This window comes from Candoia aspera, chromosome 2, assembly GCF_035149785.1.
Source record: "Candoia aspera isolate rCanAsp1 chromosome 2, rCanAsp1.hap2, whole genome shotgun sequence".
NCBI lineage: Eukaryota > Metazoa > Chordata > Lepidosauria > Squamata > Boidae > Candoia > Candoia aspera.
Genome location: NC_086154.1, coordinates 165,503,611 through 165,522,681, shown reverse-complemented (window position 1 = coordinate 165,522,681; position 19,071 = coordinate 165,503,611). Strand labels below are relative to the sequence as shown.

Below are 19,071 nucleotides of genomic sequence, written 5' to 3'. Positions count from 1 at the left end.
CTTCCATTGCTCACACACGAATCATGCTTTCTGGAAAGAAAGCAGAAGGATTTGAAGAGATGTGCTAATGGAGAGTATGTTACAGCATCTGGGAAGCTAATCAGTTTGAACGCCTCCTCAAACGGGGCCAGCACAAAGGTCTCTCTGGACTGCAGTTGATAATATAGTAGTCCGCGTGGGAAAAATGTCAGCCAGATTTAGAGAAAGTGGATTGCTTCTCTTAGAAATATTTTTATAGGGTACAAATGTTCAGTCCCCATGCAAACGCACCATGGATTTAAAGAATGAAAAGACGCAACCTCATAAACCAAGAAGCTTGTGGACTCAGCATAATCCAAATCCTGATTCAGCAAAGGACACTTGCGTGCTTTTCTGAAAATATCTAAAGAACGGAGATGCTTCAGGGATTATTGGACATAGCATTACATTACTACATTAGAGAATAGTGGGGGATCTTTTAAAGAGGCACATTTTTCTTCTTCTTCCGTTAAAGCTGATAATACTGAGAGTTATGACAAAAAACTGTCCAAAGTTTTTTTAGCTTAGTAATGTGCTAGTAACTGGCAATGTTGTTCAAGAATCCCCCAAATCATTCTTTTTCAGCAATTTGAAAGCTAAACTATTGCTAAGGTTAGGCAATGGGTGGCCAGAAACTGTTGCTGATATACTGCAGATCACATAGAGATCTACTGCCTGCCCTTTTGTATTTCAGTAAAGAATTAAGCTGGGAAAGAGTAAAGGCATAAAAAGCATAGGAAGCTGCTAAGGCTGAAAAAGGTTAGCAATGTTGTTAAAATAATGACCTACAGGAATGCCACTGGCCTGTAAGGTGCCTTTGAGCAAATTTTTTCTGCCACCAGAGCGTCAAGTCACATCATGTGGCAACTGTGGCTTCCGGGTGCTTTGTTCTCCCTTTTCTTTTACAGTGGATATGCAGATGTGTGGAGTAACTGGATGGGCTTCTTCCCCCAACCTGGTGCTCCGCAATGTGGCACTGGGCTACTACCATTCCCATTGTTTGGTGCTCTCATGTCATGGCACCTTTGTGCAGTGCACAACTTGCACACCTGCTTGCAGTGGCCCTGATGCCTGATCACACACAGCTTGATTGCTGTTCCATGATAATAGCACTGGGAGACCCCAATTGGCAGCTTCTAGTCATCTACTATAAAATCTATTTATATACGTAATAGATTCGCCTTTAGGACCTCCAGGTGCCAGTTTGTTATTCCACAAATATCTGTTACTTAACTGCTGCAGCAGATCCAAACATCTTTCCCCTATTGCAGCTGCACAGGAATCTCCTTTTCCCAGAATTCAAATCATGTCATCCATCTCACTTGACCAGGCAATGTGAGCTTCTGAAGCATAGAGTTTACAGTACTTTGCTCTGATTGCCTTTCCTAGGGCTGAGAGTGAGTGACTGGCCCAAGGTCACCCAGCTGGCTTTCATGCCTAAGGCGGGACTAGAACTCAGAGTCTCCTGGTTTATAGCCTGGTGCCTTGACCACAACCCCAAACTGGCTCATCAAGGCAGTCCTTTCTCAAGCCAATGGGCTGAAGTTAGGGCTACCATCTCTGGGCTGCAAAATTCTGGATCAAAACTCTTTGCTGTCACATAGTGGTCATCCAGAGCCTTGCAGCCCGGATTTGATAGCCCCAGCTGGTCCTGAAGAGTAGGTAATTCCTTAATATCCCACAAGGCTAGCTGGAATCCTGCCATGGAAGGATCGGAAAGCAATTCCCCCCTGCATAATGCTAGAAGGAAGGAATGTTCTTTCATTTTAAAATAAAATGGGGAAAAAAGCCAACAAATTTCCAGCTAGCTATTGATTCTATTAAAGAAACCAAGTATCCTTTGAGTGGAAGTTGACTCATGTTATTTGCTTGGCAACAAATGCAGAAGTTGTCTGCCACTGCTTTCCTCTGGGATATTTTTTCTTCATCTTCCCAGTCTATTTATAGCCCTGGTAATCAATGGAGATCTCCCATCCAAGTAATCATTTTATTGTTGTAAGCCGCTCTGAGTCACTTGCTGAGAAGGGCAGCTATAGAAATCGAATAAATAAATAAATAAAAATAACCAAGATAAAAAACTAACAAAAAAGCCATCCTCAAAAGAAACAAAGAAAAGAAAAACAGAATGAAAAAGAATAAACCCAGACAAAAACAAAAGCAAAGGAAAATTAGCAGAAACTTTGCAACACACATACACACACACAGAGCTATTTACTTTCTCAGACTGACACTGTTTTGGTTAACTAACCTTGCCTTATAAGTCTATCTGCAGTCCACTTCAAAAACTCAAAAAAAGCTCTAGGACTTAGAAGACTTGTCCTGGAATTTTTAGTGCCAAAGAGAGCTAGGAAACATTTCAAAAAGCTCTTTGAAACAAGCCTGAAAAACATCTGAAGTGCCTAATCTTTTCTACACTTTTCATGCCTCTTGGACAGGCTGGCCACAGATGCCAAGGAATTGTTTTTAGCCCTATCTTACTGTTAATGCTTCAAGAACATTACGGCACCCTTGCCAAGAAAAGTGCAAGGATGGACTACTTGTAAAATATGGTCTAAAAGCATTTAGATGATCTAAACAGTTTAACAACACATGCAGCTATGAATTGTAAAACATGATTCCAGCCTTATAAAATTTGCAATAAACTTTAATTTACATTTTATAATTTAATTAGGCACGTGTTCTAGTTGGCCATGGACCAAAATTCTATTCTCCATAGAAATACAGGTAGTCCTTGCTTAATGACTGCCCTATTCAGCAGCCATTCAAAGTTAGCCCAGGAAAGAGGCAGCTTCTAGTTAACCTTGGATATCTTAAAAATAGTTAAGTAGGATCAGCCCTGGTTAGTACTTGGATGGAAGTTGACGAGGAAATCCCAGGACTGGAGTCCAGATTGGGAAATCAGAAAACATTCAAAGTTACGATGGCACTGAAAAAGTAACTTTATGACCATCACAGCATCCCACAGTCACATGATCACCATTTGCATGCTTCACAGCCGGCTTCTGCCAAGCAGAGTCAATAGAGAAGCCAGCGGTAAAATCACAAATCGCGGTCATGTGATGTCTTGCTTAACAACTGCGGGTGATTCTCTGCAAGAAAGTATAATCTGGTTTTCTAAAAATGCTTTTTTTAAAAAATTGAGGTATGCTAAATGCAGAATTGAGATTAGAAGCAGCAGGACTGCCCAGAAGAGAGGCCAGAATCTGGCAGTCAATTCTCTTCATTTGGCTAAAGCTCAATCCAGCCCCAGCGAGGCTGCTTTCGCTAACTACAAGGGATAATTACAGAAGTGGGGAGCAAATATTAGAAGTAAACTCCCTTCCTGAGGTTTATCACCTAATTTTTGCTAACACTGGGGCTGGATCAGGCCAAGTAGGTAATCAGGCAATCGGTGATACTGAACAAACAAGCTGAGCTACATCACAGAGATCCACCAACCCATTAGAGAAACCTAAAGGCTCATCCCAGCAAAATATCTTTCATCTCTTACCTGCTGTAACTATTGATGAGCCTTCTCTAGAGTTGGCTTTAAAACTTTAGAGAAACCCTCACGGTAATTCTGGAGGACAGATTTACCAAAACTCCATTATCACCAAGCTGATGCATCAGGTGAAACTAAATCTATGGAGCATGTTTTTCTAGGCTGTGTATTTTACTCCTATTTGAGACAAAGATATTTCAGTTCCTTAAAAAAACTTGCCTGGTCAAAGGGAGGAATTTAAGTTACTTTATTTCAGACTGATCAGCTACCAAATTTTGTTACTTAGCAACAAGTATATGCCATCAAAATGCCATCCTTATAGGACTTGAAGACTAAACTTGAAGACTGTATATATTGGAAGCTCTGAGTATTCATTAAGAGGAAAAAATGTCCTTTTTATCTCCAACTTTACTGTAAATGTTTCTTTGTATCAATGCTACATGGGTGAAAAAGCTCACATTAGCCAGAGACAGTAATGATTATGTGATTGATATTAGATACTTTGAACTTTCTGAAAGAGTTCAGTGAACTCAAGAAAGCAACTGCCATGTTTATCACAAAGCTTCTAAATCACTTTAGAAGATCTTTCCACCTGGAAGTTGACCACAATCTTGATTTATGGGGTTCTTAGTTTGCATGATCAGATTGATCTGATTTTTATTATTATATTTCATCTGTTCAATCTGGATACATGGAAGTGATAACATGTTTGGAAACTTGGTTCAGGGAGTTGGGGAGGACTGCTAACTTCTCAAGTCTTAGAGCCCTGTTCACCAGCAATGACCAGGTGTTCCTCAAACTATTTATCACAACCACAAGATTTCCTGTTTAGATACTATTGACCTAAACCACTAACAACATTTGCAAATATTCTATCTTACCATAGGATCTGGAGGTCATCTGAGGCTCAGCTAAGTATTTTGTTTCCTTGGAGTTTTTCCTTTGGCATCTTTAAAGCATATCTCATGCCTGTGTGGTCTTGTCCTCCCATTTCCTTTTATTGGTATGTGAGATTCAGCATTTTAAAACAAGCAGTAAATCCTTTCATTTAATTCTGATACCTTTTGAAAAGCTCTGATTTCATTCTCAGCAAGTACGAGAGCTTACTCTGAAAATGGTTATGGTGTTAGATGAGGTCCACCTCAGCAATGGAAGTTCACAGGCTAACCCTGGGCCAGTCACTTGGAGGAAAGGCAGGATATAAATATAACATATATATATATATATATACATACATGCACACACATACACACACACACACACACACACACACACCTGAACATTTAAAAAAAAAGAACAGAAGGTGTCTTCAAAAGCATTTACAGTAGTGTGTTATGGATTAGGACAGAACCTCAGGTATATGCCAGGTTTAGTGGATACCTTTGTATTTTTGTAAAAATTAATTTTGTTTTTACCCAAATGCAAACTCCAATTATAGTGATTTCAAAGAACCTAAGCACCATTTAGCATCCTGTTCTACTATGCCTACATAGGTAAAACTTTTAGTTATAATAAAATTTAGTCAAAATACAAGGGAACAACTAAATGGTATTCAACATGAACAGGAGACATTAATATCAGGCATAAGCACAATCATAATCTATTCAGCCCTAAATTGGCGCCTAGCATTACCATCAGAATGGCAAAACAGTCATTTGATACGTGGTGTTTGGGTTGTGGCTTTCAAATCTAACACAGAATTCATCAGGGCATTTGCACTGTGCCTAAAAGATAGCCTTGGTTTCTAACTATATACAGTTGCTTCTGTTTATAGCTATCCATTGTTTCAGTTTTTTAAAAAGGCCTTTATACTGACCCTTTAGCTGATGCAATTTTATTTCATTTAATTAAAAGGCAGAAAATGAATTAACTATTCTTAAACAAGCAGCTAGTATTCCCTGTGACACTCTGTGGAAGCAAAAGTTGGACTCTGAAGAAGTAGGTTAGGAGGAAAATTGACATCTTTGAACTTTGGTGTTGGTGAAGACTCCTGAGAATACCATGGACAGCCAAGAAAATGAACAAATGGATCATCCAACAAATCAACTGAGAATTCTCACTAGAGGCACAAATGACCAGGCTCAAATTATCCTGCTTCAGATACATTATGCAAAGACCCAGCTCTCTGGAGAAGGCTCTAATGCTGGGAAAGATGGAAGGAAAGAAGTGGATGACCAGCAGCAAAGTGGATGGACTCAGTTACAGTGGTGATGGGTGTACTGTTGGAAGACCTGAAGGGCTGGGGACAGATTGTGATGGAGAAAATCTATCTACTGTATGTAGTTGCTAAGACTGACACTGATTTGATGGCACCAAATCAATAAAAAAGAAGTACTTCAAGTTTAGTGGCATATTTCCAATGTTTTCTTAAAGTCACAGCATGACAAGAAATTTATTTTTTAATAAAGCACAGGGTCCGTCTGTCTGTCTGTAGATGTGTGTGTGTATATAAATATAAATTTTATTTATTTATTTTCTATGCTGCCTTTATTATTTTTATAAATAACTCAAGGCAGCAAACATACCTCATATTCCTCCCTTCTCCTATTTTCCCCACAACAACCACCCTGTGAGGTGGGTTGGGCTGTGAGGGAGTGACTGGCCCAAGGTTACCCAGCCGGCTTTCAGGCCTAAGGCGGGACTAGGACTCTCGGTCTCCTGGTTTCTGGCCCATCGCCTTAAGCGCTAGACCAAACTGGCTCTCATTTTAATTCATACTGGTTATCCTTCCTGTGAAAAATATGCACAGGATGGTTCCACGATACAAATATCATGTGAACTATGTTCTGAAAAGTCTCACTATGTTAGAACAGTGATTCTCAAAATGGGTCCACAGACCATTAGAGGTTTATGGAGTCCCACCAGGTGGTTTGCTGTCTCCTTCTAGTCATCAGTCAGAAGCTCAGCCTCCACCTTAGTACATTCATTGCCAGTCATCTGGCTAGACCCTACTTCCTACCTCAGCCACTACCTCCGAGTGTTGCCCACCAACCAGCTCTTCTGATGACATACAGATCCTGTCTAACATTGAGCCAGATACTAACCTCCTGATAAAAGAGCAGAAACAGCCTTCACTAGTACAAAAACATTGTACTCAGATATTTCTTTCAAAGAACATTCTTAACCAGCAAGTTTCAAGGGTTGGTATCATACAGCATGGAGTACAAATAAATAAATAACTAAAAATGCAAATGGTGAATAAATACTTAATTTTGGAGTAAATAGTTTGGCATAAAAGTTTTAAAAGGCCTTTTAAAATGGAGGGCATGAGAAAGCATATTCAAATGTAACCATAATCACTATTTTAATCACCAAAAATGTGCATTTCCATGCTCTTAAAGACAAAAGGTAAGGAAATGTTTTCTTTAATTGAGTGGTCCTTGCATTTTCAAAACATTTAGTTAAGCTGCTGAAGTTTGAGAAACACTGTGTAGGAATCTAACCTGGAATGGCTTTTTGCACTGTAGATAATCAAACCAGGCAGACTTGACATAACATTCAATCTTCTACCCACATATTAACATTCCTGGTGTGCAAGGCAAAGGTAGGAAAAATACCATCTGCTGGATGAGCCAGAAAACAAGAATAAACGAAATCAGATAGGCACAATTTATAAAAAGTTGAGAAGGACACATCTTGAAGATATAGTAGCAAGTGGTTTTTCCAAGACAACACACACACACACACACACACAATCCTACTAGATATTTACCTCAAAATTACAGGAGTTCTCATAATTCGAAAGCAGCCCCACCTAATCCCTGATGGTTGCACATCAATTTGTTCTTCCCTTCAGTGAAGATCACACAATAGTTTCCATTTTTTTTCACAGCCATACCTCCAATCCCAGCATAACTTTTCCTGAGAAACAAATGACGTATCCTCATTTGAAGATACTAACAAGTTTAGTAGTGCAATCCTACTAGTTGTTTACCTCAAAATAAATCCTTTAAAATTCAGCTGAACCTATTTGCCAGCAGGCTGGGTAAGAAATACAATGTAACAGCCAAACTTACCCAGAGGATTCCTTTCCAAATAAGGGTGTTTAGGACTATGGGGGTTGAAATCCCACTTTCTGTTAAACTTGGTGCAGATTAACAGAATTGCAAGGAACCACTGGAGACAAATGAAAAAAGGCCTGAATATTTTCAGCCCTAAATTAATCAATAAAAAGTCATCTATGAAGTGTCAGCTAAAGCTATGGTGCAGCCACTGCAGAAAGCCCAAACCAGGGTTTTACTTCACGTGTGAATGAAGTCTAAACGAATTAATCTTTTAGCTAAAGCTTAAATTTATTTAATTAAGTTTCCCTACCCAAGCACCCATTTTTTAAAGAACACCAGAACCTGTGCTAAAAAGACAAGGCAGGTTGACCCAACTTTGAGTTGGCAACATGGAAAAGATCAGATAAATCAACTCTCTCGCCAAGGGCAAGTTTGAGCCCTACCCAAAGTTGCCCACTTCTACTCTAAACTCTTATCCAGATACTAAAGAACCGTTTTTTACATCCCATACCGAGATTAAGCAGCCGTCAATGGTTGGCTGGATGTTCTTTTTTTTAAAAAGCGGGCTGCTGTGCTCGATGCCCTAGGCCAGCCTCCTTCAGAAATTGCGCAACTAGGCGCTAGATCCTGCTTAAACGCTTACTCCGAGATCAGCCCCACCGAATTCAATGGGCTTACATCCAAGCGAAGGCTACAGGCCGAATCCGCGGATTCACCGTCCGCGGCCCCCACCCCAACCTCGCCTCTTCCCACCGTCAACACCTGGTGCGCAGGCGCTACCCTCTCCCCGTTCTGCCTACCTTTCTCGCAAGGCCCCTTGTTCCGCTGCTCGACGGGGCGATCGCTTCGGCTCTGGGCGCGCAGGCTGGCCGCCCGCAGCTGGCAAGTGCTGGGGTAGGTGAGGCCGTCGGTGCCGCATACCGGGTAGCGGCTCTTGCAAACGCACACGCCGGTGGCCCCCCGGCTTTTGGTTCGGCGGCGGCACTCCAAGCCGGCTGCGCAGCGTCCCCAGACGACGGTGGCTCCGCCCGAGACTCCGCTGCCGCACGCTTCTCCCTCGCCGCGAGCGCATCGCCAGCAGCAGCCGCAGTTGTCACGCACCTTGCCCAGTGGGCAACCCCAGGCTGGCAGCGCCGGGCAATCGTCGGGGACGCAGGGAGGGCAACCGCCGGCTGGAGCGCCTGGCTCCGCCAGAGACGCGGAGCAGCCGAGAACCAAGAGTAGGCAAGACGGAGCGCACCAAATACCCCACATCGTTGAGAGAGGCTGGGCTGGGCACAGCTGAGGTGGTGGGGACTCCTCTTCCTGGCAAGGGCTGGCGAGGGATCTTACTTGCTGGCGCAAGATCTGCGTTAAAAGAAGCAGGAAAGTAAGTCTGGAATCGAGTCTCCGCCCCGGTCTCCGCCTGCCCAGGCTCGCCGCTATAAACAGAAATGACGGCGGGAGGGTTTGTAGGGGGTGGGAGAAGAGAATAAATCGAGGGCTTTGCCGCTAAGTTTAAAGGACACAGAAAGAGTTACCTCGCAAGGCGTGTTGTTGTTGTTAGCGTAGCGTATTAGCTTTTGAAATCCACTGCCGCCAGATGTGTGTTGACCGCTAGTTTTAACGAGCTGAGGAATCCATGTGTCGAGTGGAAACTAGCCAGGCTTTCGTTTCGTTTGTGCTACTTCCAGCCTGCTGGAATGCCTGAGCGAATCAAGAGCAGTGCTCTTTTCCAAGGCAGGGGCTGCCCTAAGCAACACAAGCTTGAAATTGCCATCTTGTAAGATTTGCACCTTCAGCAAAGGATCGTTACCTTGTCGTGGTGCTGGAGCTTGAGCACCTCAATGATGCCATGAGCTAAACCGTGAAGGGCCACCCAAGACGGGAAGGTCATGACAGAGAGGTCAGACTAAACGCGATCCCTGGGGAAGGTAATGGCAACCCACCCCAGTATTCTTGCCGTGAAAACTAAATGGATCAGTACAACCAGAGATATGTCGGTATACCATCGGAAGATGAGACTCTCAGGTCGGAAGATGGTCAAAATGCTACTGGGGAGGAACAGAGGGTGAGTTCAACTAGCCCCAGACATGATGACGCAGCTAGCTCAAAGCCGAAAGGACGGCTAGCGGCCGACGGTGCTGGTGGTGAACGGCGAATCCGATGTTCTAAGGATCAACACACCATTGGAACCTGGAATGTAAGATCTATGAGCCAGGGCAAATTGGATGTGGTTATTGGTGAGATGTCAAGATTAAAGATAGACATTTTGGGTGTCAGTGAACTGAAATGAACTGGAATGGGCCACTTCACATCAGATGACCACCAGATTTACTACTGTGGACAAGAGGACCACAGAAGAAATGGAGTAGCCTTCATAATTAATAGTAAAGTGGCTAAAGCAGTGCTTGGATACAATCCAAAAAACGATAGAATGATCTCAATTTGAATTCAGGGCAAGCCATCTAACATCACAGTGATCCAAATATACGCCCCAACCACAGATGCTGAAATACTTTGGCCACATAATGAGAAGCCAGGACATCCTGGAGAAGATGCTGATGCTAGGGAGAGTGGAGGGCAAAAGGAAGAGGGGCCGACCAAGGGCAAGATGGATGGATGATATTCTAGAGGTGACGGACTCGTCCCTGGGGGAGCTGGGGGTGTTGACGACCGACAGGGAGCTCTGGCGTGGGCTGGTCCATGAAGTCACGAAGAGTCGGAAGCGACTAAATGAATATACAACAACAAGATTTGCACTGGTAAAAATGTAGACATGGGTGGAATTTTGGTGTAAGCGACCAATCTTAGTTTTGTATGTTTTAATTGTCTAGTTCTGTTTTCCCTTATAAACCATAGCACCAAAAGGAGAACACCTTCAGATAAATACGGATTTGGACTCTGTCATCCCTGAATATAAATGGGATAATGGGAAGTTTTGGTATACTTTTGTAAGGCAGTAAGATTGATTTAAGTATCAATATGTATGCTGCTTCAAATACTGAAGTAATTACAGGTAGTCCTCACTTACCGACTGCCTTGTTCAGCAACTATTCAAAGTTATTACAGTGCTGAAAAAGTAGGTTTACAACTGGAGGCACTTTGCAACTGGTGTGGATTTATGACAGTCGCAGCATCCCATGGTCACGTAATCACCATTTGTGAGCTTCTCTGCTGGCTTCTGACAAGCAAAGTCAATGGAGAAGTCAGCAGTAAAATCACAAGTTGTGGTCACATGATGTCTCACTTAATGACCATAGGTGATTTGCTTAATGACCACAGTGGAACTGACTTCATAAGTCTGGTGTGATGATGTGATATTTCACTTAACAACCACATTGCTTAGTGACTGAGTTGCCAGTCCCAATTGCGGTCAGTAAGTGAAGACTACCTGTATACCCTACTCCAGGGCCTGCTGGAAGAGTTGAGTAAGCCCAATAGGGTCAGGGCCATACAAACTTCCACAGGACAGGCCCAGTGCTAGAGAAGACATGGTTCCTAGGTCCCTAAAATAGCAGTGCTTTGCAGCATGGACCTGGAGTGTACCAGCAGTTCCAGATGTTACTGGTCATGCAGAGATAACATGGGAAAGATGGTCCCATAGGTAACCAGGTGTGTTCCTAAGCAATGAAGGCTTTATAAGTGACAGCCAACACCTCGGATTGCAGCTGGAATCCCACTGGTAACTAGTGCAGCTTGTGGAGCAGAAATGTTAAATGGGCAAAATAAGGAATGTCCTAACTGCTCTTGCAGACACATTCTGGACCCACTGTAGCTTTGAAGTGGCCTTCAAGGGCAGCCTCATGTAGAGTGCATTGCAGTAGTCCAAACAGGAGGTGACTAAAGCATAAGTGACTGTGAGAAGAATGTCCTGATCCAAATGATACTTCTAAGTTCTTGCCAATAACTTTAAACAAGATCCATCCCATCTGTTTGTTTGGCCTGAGATCATTGCTGGAAAATAGTAAAGTATTAAATGGTCATTAAAAATCTGTATGTACAGTATATTTATACAGAACTGGAAGTAGGGGTAAATAGGCCATCAGATCCAACCTCCTGCTTGGTGCAAGATTTGAAACTATATATTTTAAATAGTCCTTAGCTATTAACTAGTACAATTTTAAAGGTTAAATTATTATGAGGTAGATTTGAGAATCATGGGGGAAATGCTATTAAAATACTTAATGTTTATAATATTTTATTTGTTCTGTTGTACTTTGGTCAATAAGTTAATAAAGAATGAGATACTTGAAATCACAGGGCCCTTGATGGCTGTCCAGTCCTATACTTTGAGACAATGGTTGAATGTTAAATCATTGACCTTTCTACCAAACACTGCAGTGCACAACCTGTCTGTAGCAGCTGCTGATCAAGCAAATTCTCAGTTCTCCATGAAACAGCCCTTTCCTTTTAAAAAGCCACTCAAGCTAACAGCTACTATTACTTTGCTTGGGCAGAGCATTTCAGAATGCAAGCTGGAGTGCTCCTGATTTAAAATAAAGATGCATATTAACCCTTCTCTTGCATGCAGAAAGCCAGCATGTCTAGCAGAAGAGCTAACCTCCTTTCCCTGACATGTTTTTTTTTTAACATGCAAGGAACTTTGTTTTAAAAATGGAACATATTGGCTGACTTTGCACAATATGCCAAGGCATGTTCAAGACTTAGCAATTCAACACATACCATATTCAAACATGTGCACCTGCATTTATACAACATGCTAGAATGGGTTTGTTTTAACCTTAGTTATTTTTGGGGTGGCCTAGGGGGTTGTGTGAACCCAGCCTATTTGGTTAGTAGATGTACTATGTTAACCCTGAATGCAAGTTATCTCTATTACCAAGTAGAATATGTTGTATAAACACAGCTATTAAGTCTCTCTGCTGGATATTTATCAGGAAAGAATAACACCTATGTAAAGTAGTCAACCCACCCAGTACCCTTGGAGGGCTGTTTTCATACAAAAAATACAGTCACAAAAAAGTGGTACAGCCTCCCCAACCCCCAAAATCTCCCCAGAGCAAATAAAATTTGCAGAGTTAAGACCTGGCTATGCCACCTTGCTTGGGGCGAGAGGGGGGATAGTCGATCATGGAGGTGGCTGGTACTGTGATGCAGCCAGGGTAAATTTCATTAAGACCATCTTGGACTTCATATTTTATATTTTTATATTTATCCATATTTATAATGAATTCTTATTCTTTTATTCATTGTAAGCCACCCAGAGTTGTCATTGCACGAGAAGGGTGGTGGAGAAATTTAATAAATAAAAGCTGTCTAGATTTGTCAACATACACAAAAGCTCTCCTGAGTCTGCACCACTGAACTTCATGTGGCAGACTCCTCAGGAGATGCATAGATGCAGGGTTTTTCAAACTCTTTTCCTGAGAACCCTAAGATTCTGCGTGAGTATTCCAGGGTTCCATGAGATACTTAAGTTGATTTCTGAATGCAGCCAATTTTTGATCCCTAGAGCTGTGCCTCTTAATCAGGGCTTCTAGGATTTATTTAAACTAACCTCTTCCATTGTTTGAAAACTCCTGGTGTAGAGGATGGAGGTCTGCTGCTAAAAATCTGAGCATGTCTTTCCAATGCATGAACTGCTTTCTTTTTCCACGGTTTAATTTCTGTTCATCAAGCATTAGGGAGATGAATCAGATGCAGTGCGGCAGGCTGCTCTTCAGAGGCCTTTTAAATTGCTTTCTGTGTCTTGTCTGAATCTATGGAAGGTCTGCACGTCTTCACAGAAGTTAGAAGAGACTGTGCTTGTGACCAATTAGCCATTAAGCAGCACCAGCTCAACTAGCAACGGAGCACGTGTCTGTCAAGACCTAACTTCAAATGTAAATATTAAGCTAGAATCTATTTTTGTGACAAAGTAGATTATCAAAGCGTAGTTTCCTTTTTGAAGATCCCTTCTTCAAACTGCAGCTTTCTTTGGAAACTCTCCCTGCTTTTTGTTGGATCCAGGAATATCTGGTGTAGGTGCTAAAGAACTGGAGTTTAGTATGACTCAGAAGCTCTACCTACTGGCCAGCAGTCAGATTTCAGGCACTGCTGAAATGCCATGGCTCCCACTTCTGAAAGCATTGGCATGTGAATGGGTAGATGCAAGGGTTGGTAGCTGTGTTTAGTTCTTACTAGAACCTTTGGACATGAGATGGAAATGGATGGACTTAAAAAAAAAGATTTTTTTGAGGGAAGGTTGAGGGAAGTACAAGACGACCGCTCAAGCTGTTGTTTATTCGTTCAGTTGCTTCCGACTCTTCGTGACTTCATGGACCAGCCCACGCCAGAGCTTCCTGTCGGTCGTCAGCACCCCCAGCTCCCCCAGGGATGAGTCCATCACCTCTAGGATATCATCCATCCATCTTGCCCTTGGTCGGCCCCTCTTCCTTTTGCCTTCCACTTTCCCTAGCATCAGCATCTTCTCCGCTCAAGCCGGTGTCCATTAAATCACCAAGAGACAACCCAACCGAATAATCACCTATTATTTTCAGGCAGAGATATTTTTGACTCCCACTGTAGCAAAAATGCTCATAGTCCCCCACGTTGCCTTGTGATCCCCATTTAATCCTCACCACCGGAAAAGGGAAGGAACAAGAAATGTTTGATGCAGGTGAGATTTTTATTAGTCCACCACCGGGCTAGTTTGTGACTTTCCATCTAGTGAACAAGACAAATATATGAAATTCTAGGTAGAACCAAAGCAAACACTCAAGGTTTTGCACCATTCCAAGTGAACATTGTCCAGTCTTGGATAGATAACACAGAAGTAATCAACTAAAGGAGCTTGCGGTTATACCTGAGCATGCATAAGAGACATGCCCTTTCCTCTGTAAAGCTGTCCTCAGCTGCTGTTAGGTTGAGGAAGCCTCCTGGGAGGAAGGGAGACTTGGGAGAACAAACAGGCAGCCAGAGGTATTGCCGAGCCAGGGGGCTCAGCACAGGAAGCTGCTCAGCTTGTGCCTCCCACCACTGAGGCAGGGAGACATCAGCAGGAGCTGCTTCAGCCAGATGTTGATACCGAAACCATTCCATTTCTGGCACCTCTGGTAGGCCGGGAATCCCCTGCTCATGCTCTGTCTGGCTCAACCGTACTGCCCCCAGTTGCTTGGGATCGAGGGCCCGCATGGCATTCAAGGTGGGCATAGCAGGATGAGAGTCAAACAAGTGCTCCAGGTGACTCAGGCTCTGAGCTAAGATTCCACAAAACTGTTCTGCAAGCTGAGGTGAGCACAGAGCCAGCTGCTGTTCTGTGTTGGGACCCAGTCCTGCATCTAAGTGGTAGGAAAAAGAAACCCGCAAGGAATCCAGTTCTCCGTAGATTCGGTGGGCCAGTGGCTCACCTGTCTGGTGGAGAAACTGTGCCGTGTTCAACAGACCCAGGGCATGCTCAGCTACAAAAGTGGCTTCTGCTGTAAGCTCTTTGTTATCCTCCACCAGGACGCTCTGCAATTTTGCCATAACGGGTCCCTCTGCTTCATCAGCCGCTACAAATTCCCTCAGAACAGAGATGTTCTGCAATGCCCACTGCTTTCTCCAGCCAAACCTCTGGGCCAGCCTGCATATTGGACACAGGGACAGACAGCTTCAACTCACGCTCTTTCAGGAATAGCTCATAACGGTGATGGAGAGTTGGACGCTGTCCAAATGTTTCCAGAAGGAGCTGCAGTGAAACTAGCCTTTCTAACTTATCTTGCCACAGCTCCATCACCAACTCCAGCTCATGGAGCAAGCAGGGAACACGGAGGGCAGCTGGTAACACTGCACCCAAAATCCCATTGGCAGCAAAGGCCTGGATCATAGGCACAGCTCCCCAAGTGACCACAGCCAGTGCCCGGTGGAACAAAACGTGTCCTTCACTCAGCATTCGGGCAACAGCACAGGACACCAGCGGATGGCTCAACTGTTCCAGGATCTCAACCCCAAGAAGCAGCTGAGACTGCCCAAGTGTGTCAAGAGGCAGAAGGGAGAGGCCAAGGGCTGCCTGCCCATCCCCAGTGGCAGCCTCATGAAGGAAGACAAAGGCATCACAATGCTGAGGGATATGGCGAAGAGCCGATTCGTGATCTCATCTCAGGGCAGGAAGAAAGCTACGGTGGAGCTATGCAAGGGAGGGGCATGATCGTTTAGCGCCTGCCTGCTGCACAAGACCCTCAAAGCACTCTGCCTCCGAAAGTGGGACTCCGACCTGGGCCAGAGCCTGTAGCAGGGAGACCACAACTGAATCTGGTGCAGGAAAGGATTCCAAGCGGCGGCATCGGGACACATTAAGTTGCGTTGCATGTCCTTGTCTGTCAGGGCGGAGAGATGAGGCAGAAACCTGCTTGTGAAGCTGGGAGCTCTTTGAAGAGCAGACATTTGGATAATGGCCTCGGGAAAGCAGGCCCGGTGCCTTGTCCTCTAAAGTCAGGGAGGGACAGTGATGAGAGAGCTTTCTGGGTGTCCTTGACTGACTTGCCATGGATTCACTCTGAAAGGTGACGGACAAAGCACTAAATGAAGGACAAGCTGGGCGTGTCTCTCCTGGAGCAAACCATATATTGGGTACAGCCTGTGGTTGAAGAATCCCAACTCATTTTTTCCATTGCTGAGGTCTTGGTACCAATTTACCTGCCAGCTGCATTTTACACTTCAGGTAACAATACAGCCACACCCATCCCAACTGCTTCATCCCGCTTTGATTTCTCCAGCTGCTGCTGCTGCTATCATTTGAGAATTTAATAGCATCGTAACACGGAATTTAAAGCCAAGGACTCCTTTTTCTCATCATTGCAGCTTCTCTCAAGGAAAGGCATCCATTATTATATGGCACACACCAATGCAGGAACCAAAGAGTCTCCATGACAAACATCTCTTTCCTATGGAGGGCGATGATTTTGGATTAAGGGATACCTGTGCTGTGTTTTTAGCGAAGCGAAGTTTTTCTGAGGGTGCTGTGATGGGAAAGCATTTTGCTAGCTTGCTTCTGGCTGCTCATGCAGCCATTGGGTTCATAGAATCTCTACCTGTAAAGAGGAAATTTTACTCACTCTTTACTCATGATAAGCCTGCAACGTTTATCCACTCTGCAAGTGCTAAAGAACCAAATAATTTAGCCAAAGAGAATGTTTGGCAGGTTATATCTCCAACATCATGCAACCCAAAGTTGAGCCTATATTATCCTCCTCCTCTCAGATATTAAAGGCTGACCAGTGCCTCAAAAAGGTCACAACCAACAAGGGTCTGTTACACCACAGATCCATCCCCTTCCCAAGAGCATGCCATCCTCACCAAATCCTCAGAGTCCTTCCCTTACAATTCCAGATTGAAGGCAAGACCCCGACCTTCTTCCCCACATCCAATTCCACCATTTCACTAGTAACACAACTACAAAAACCACCTACTCTGTACCTACAACAGCACCCAAACAGAGCTCAGGAATCCACCCTTGTTGCCTTCCTCTTTTATAACCCCAGTGTTTTCTTCCCCGTGTGTGCTGGCTCCTCCCATATAACTAAGATCCATGGCTTCCCTTATGAATTAGGGGCTTTCAGTCACAAACATGGAATAGGTAAGTACTGATCTTTCTAGCCCTGTGATAAACATGACCTTGTAGAAATGTGTGCAGCCACTCTGAAGTGGTGCAGAGTAGGGGTCGGCAGGAGTATAATAATCACAGCAGTAGGATAACCAAGAGGGAGCAGTCAATGCATAGACATCTAATATCCATGCTTGCAAAGTTCCTGCCGGTGTTTCCCCTAGGGCAGTGTTTCTCAGCCTTGGCACCTTTAAGATATGTGGACTTCAACTCCCAGAATTCCCTAGCTTGCTGACTGGGGAGTTCTGGGAACTGAAGTCCACATACTGTATCTTAAAGGTGCCAAGGTTGAGGAACACCGCCCTAGGGATTGAAATAAAACAAGTTCTGCAGATCTTTAGGGCACTGACTGAGAATAGAAAGAAGAGTTTTAGCTTGGAGGATTGTCTCTTCTATGGCCAACACTGGGGCTTGGACCTTGAGTGATCTATTATTGATGCTTGCCCAAGTTCCCTTTTGCCCACACATTTCTGGTTTTGCTTTTTAAAACCTTTTTGTTGTTATTTTATGATGGTAGTAGTGTAAACACCAATATCGACAGCTCCTGCTTGCATCCAAAGTATTTTTGTTTAACCTTGTCATGAGTGCCGTTGAGCTAAAGTCATCAGCGCAATGGCACACATGACAATGACAAGGAAATAGGTGAAGGGGTACAAGTTAAGTAGCCATCAACCTACAACGACTAACGGCCAACAAACAATAGCCAAATGAATCACGGAGCCACCCAAACCATCAGCGGCAATACAACGGGGATCGCCCAGCTGAAAGCAATCAGCAGAAGAATGGAAACCTGATGATGGGCGATCCCGGAAACCCTCACCCACCGGCAGGGCAACGCATGGGACAAAGGGGGGTGACGTGACCGTGAGCGAGGGGGCGCTGACCGGCGCGGGGTATTTAAACCCCGCACCGGCGCGCTCCTGTCACTCTCAGCTTTTTTCTACCAACGCTGTACCTGACCTGCAATAAACCAGAGCCTGATTCGCAAACCAGTGTCTGAACGTTATTCAGAGATAGGCAGCGCATGACATAAAGCTGAGAGTCATAAACTCAGCCTCGCCGAGCCCCACCGGACGACAACGAGCCGCGGGAGGAGTAGACGGCGAGAAGACCAGCAAGATGAGGCCGGAACGGCGCGGGCAAGGAGGGCGAGCCGCGCGGCAAGAGACAGAGGAGGACCGACCAAGGCCAGAGGCACCGCGGACTCCCGGAGCCATGGACGCCCACCCCACCCGACCCGAGCCTCAGCTCCAACCCCAAGGGGAGATGGCGACGGAGGCAACCCGACCGCGGGAGGGAGCAGCACGACTTCCGAAACCAGCGGAGGACCCCGCGCCCCACATCGCACCCCAGCAACGGGCGTGGAGCGACAGCCCCACGGCGCTCAACACGGAGGAGGACGACGGAGACACCCATCAGACGGCGGAGGAAGCGGACCCGCGGCAGAGGGACGATGAACCCCGCCGGCAACCCACCCCCGAGGACGCGCCAATGGAACCGGCCCCAGCGGCGGCGCGGGCTGTGGACGAGGAGGCACGAGCTGAACTCGCGGCCATGCGGGCTCAGCTGACGGAACTCCGGACCATGCTCCAGGCGCTTATGCCCCCCGCGCCACCCAACGACGTCCCCGCACAAGCCCACACCCCGAGCGAAGCATCGAACCCACACGGGCCAGCGGAGGGCCAGCAGACGGCACAGGCGGCCGACACCACACCCCGAGAAGCGAGAGGCGGGGCCGCACAAAACGCCCGGGCCCCAAAGGACTTCCCCATCTTCTTCGATGGGACCCCCACAAAACTCTCGTTTTTTGTGACCAACGCTAGGGAGTTCATGGGGAGGCACGGACACTCCTATGACTCCGAGGCCGACAAGATCGCCGCCGTGGCGATCAAACTCCAAGACAGGGCGGCGGACTGGTACGTCCAACTGTACGAGTCCAGCTCCCCCGCCCTCGCCACCTTCCCTGCTTTCATCAAAGAGATGAAAAACTACTTCGAAGACCC

At 45.1% G+C, this 19,071-nt stretch overlaps 1 protein-coding gene across 2 annotated transcripts in view; it reads right to left on the bottom strand.

The window, feature by feature from the left end:
- Window positions 1-8,912, bottom strand: part of IGFBP7 (insulin like growth factor binding protein 7) — a 32,351-nt gene extending 23,439 nt beyond the window's left edge. Inside the window, exon 1 of one of the 2 annotated variants that reach the window (XM_063294753.1) lies at window positions 8,304-8,912. In XM_063294753.1, coding sequence (XP_063150823.1) covers window positions 8,304-8,757 — 454 coding nt within the window. In that variant the 5' untranslated portion in view covers window positions 8,758-8,912. The remainder of the gene's footprint in view (window positions 1-8,303) is intronic. The other variant, XM_063294752.1, reaches the window with a different exon arrangement.
- Window positions 8,913-19,071: the final 10,159 nt, after the last annotated feature.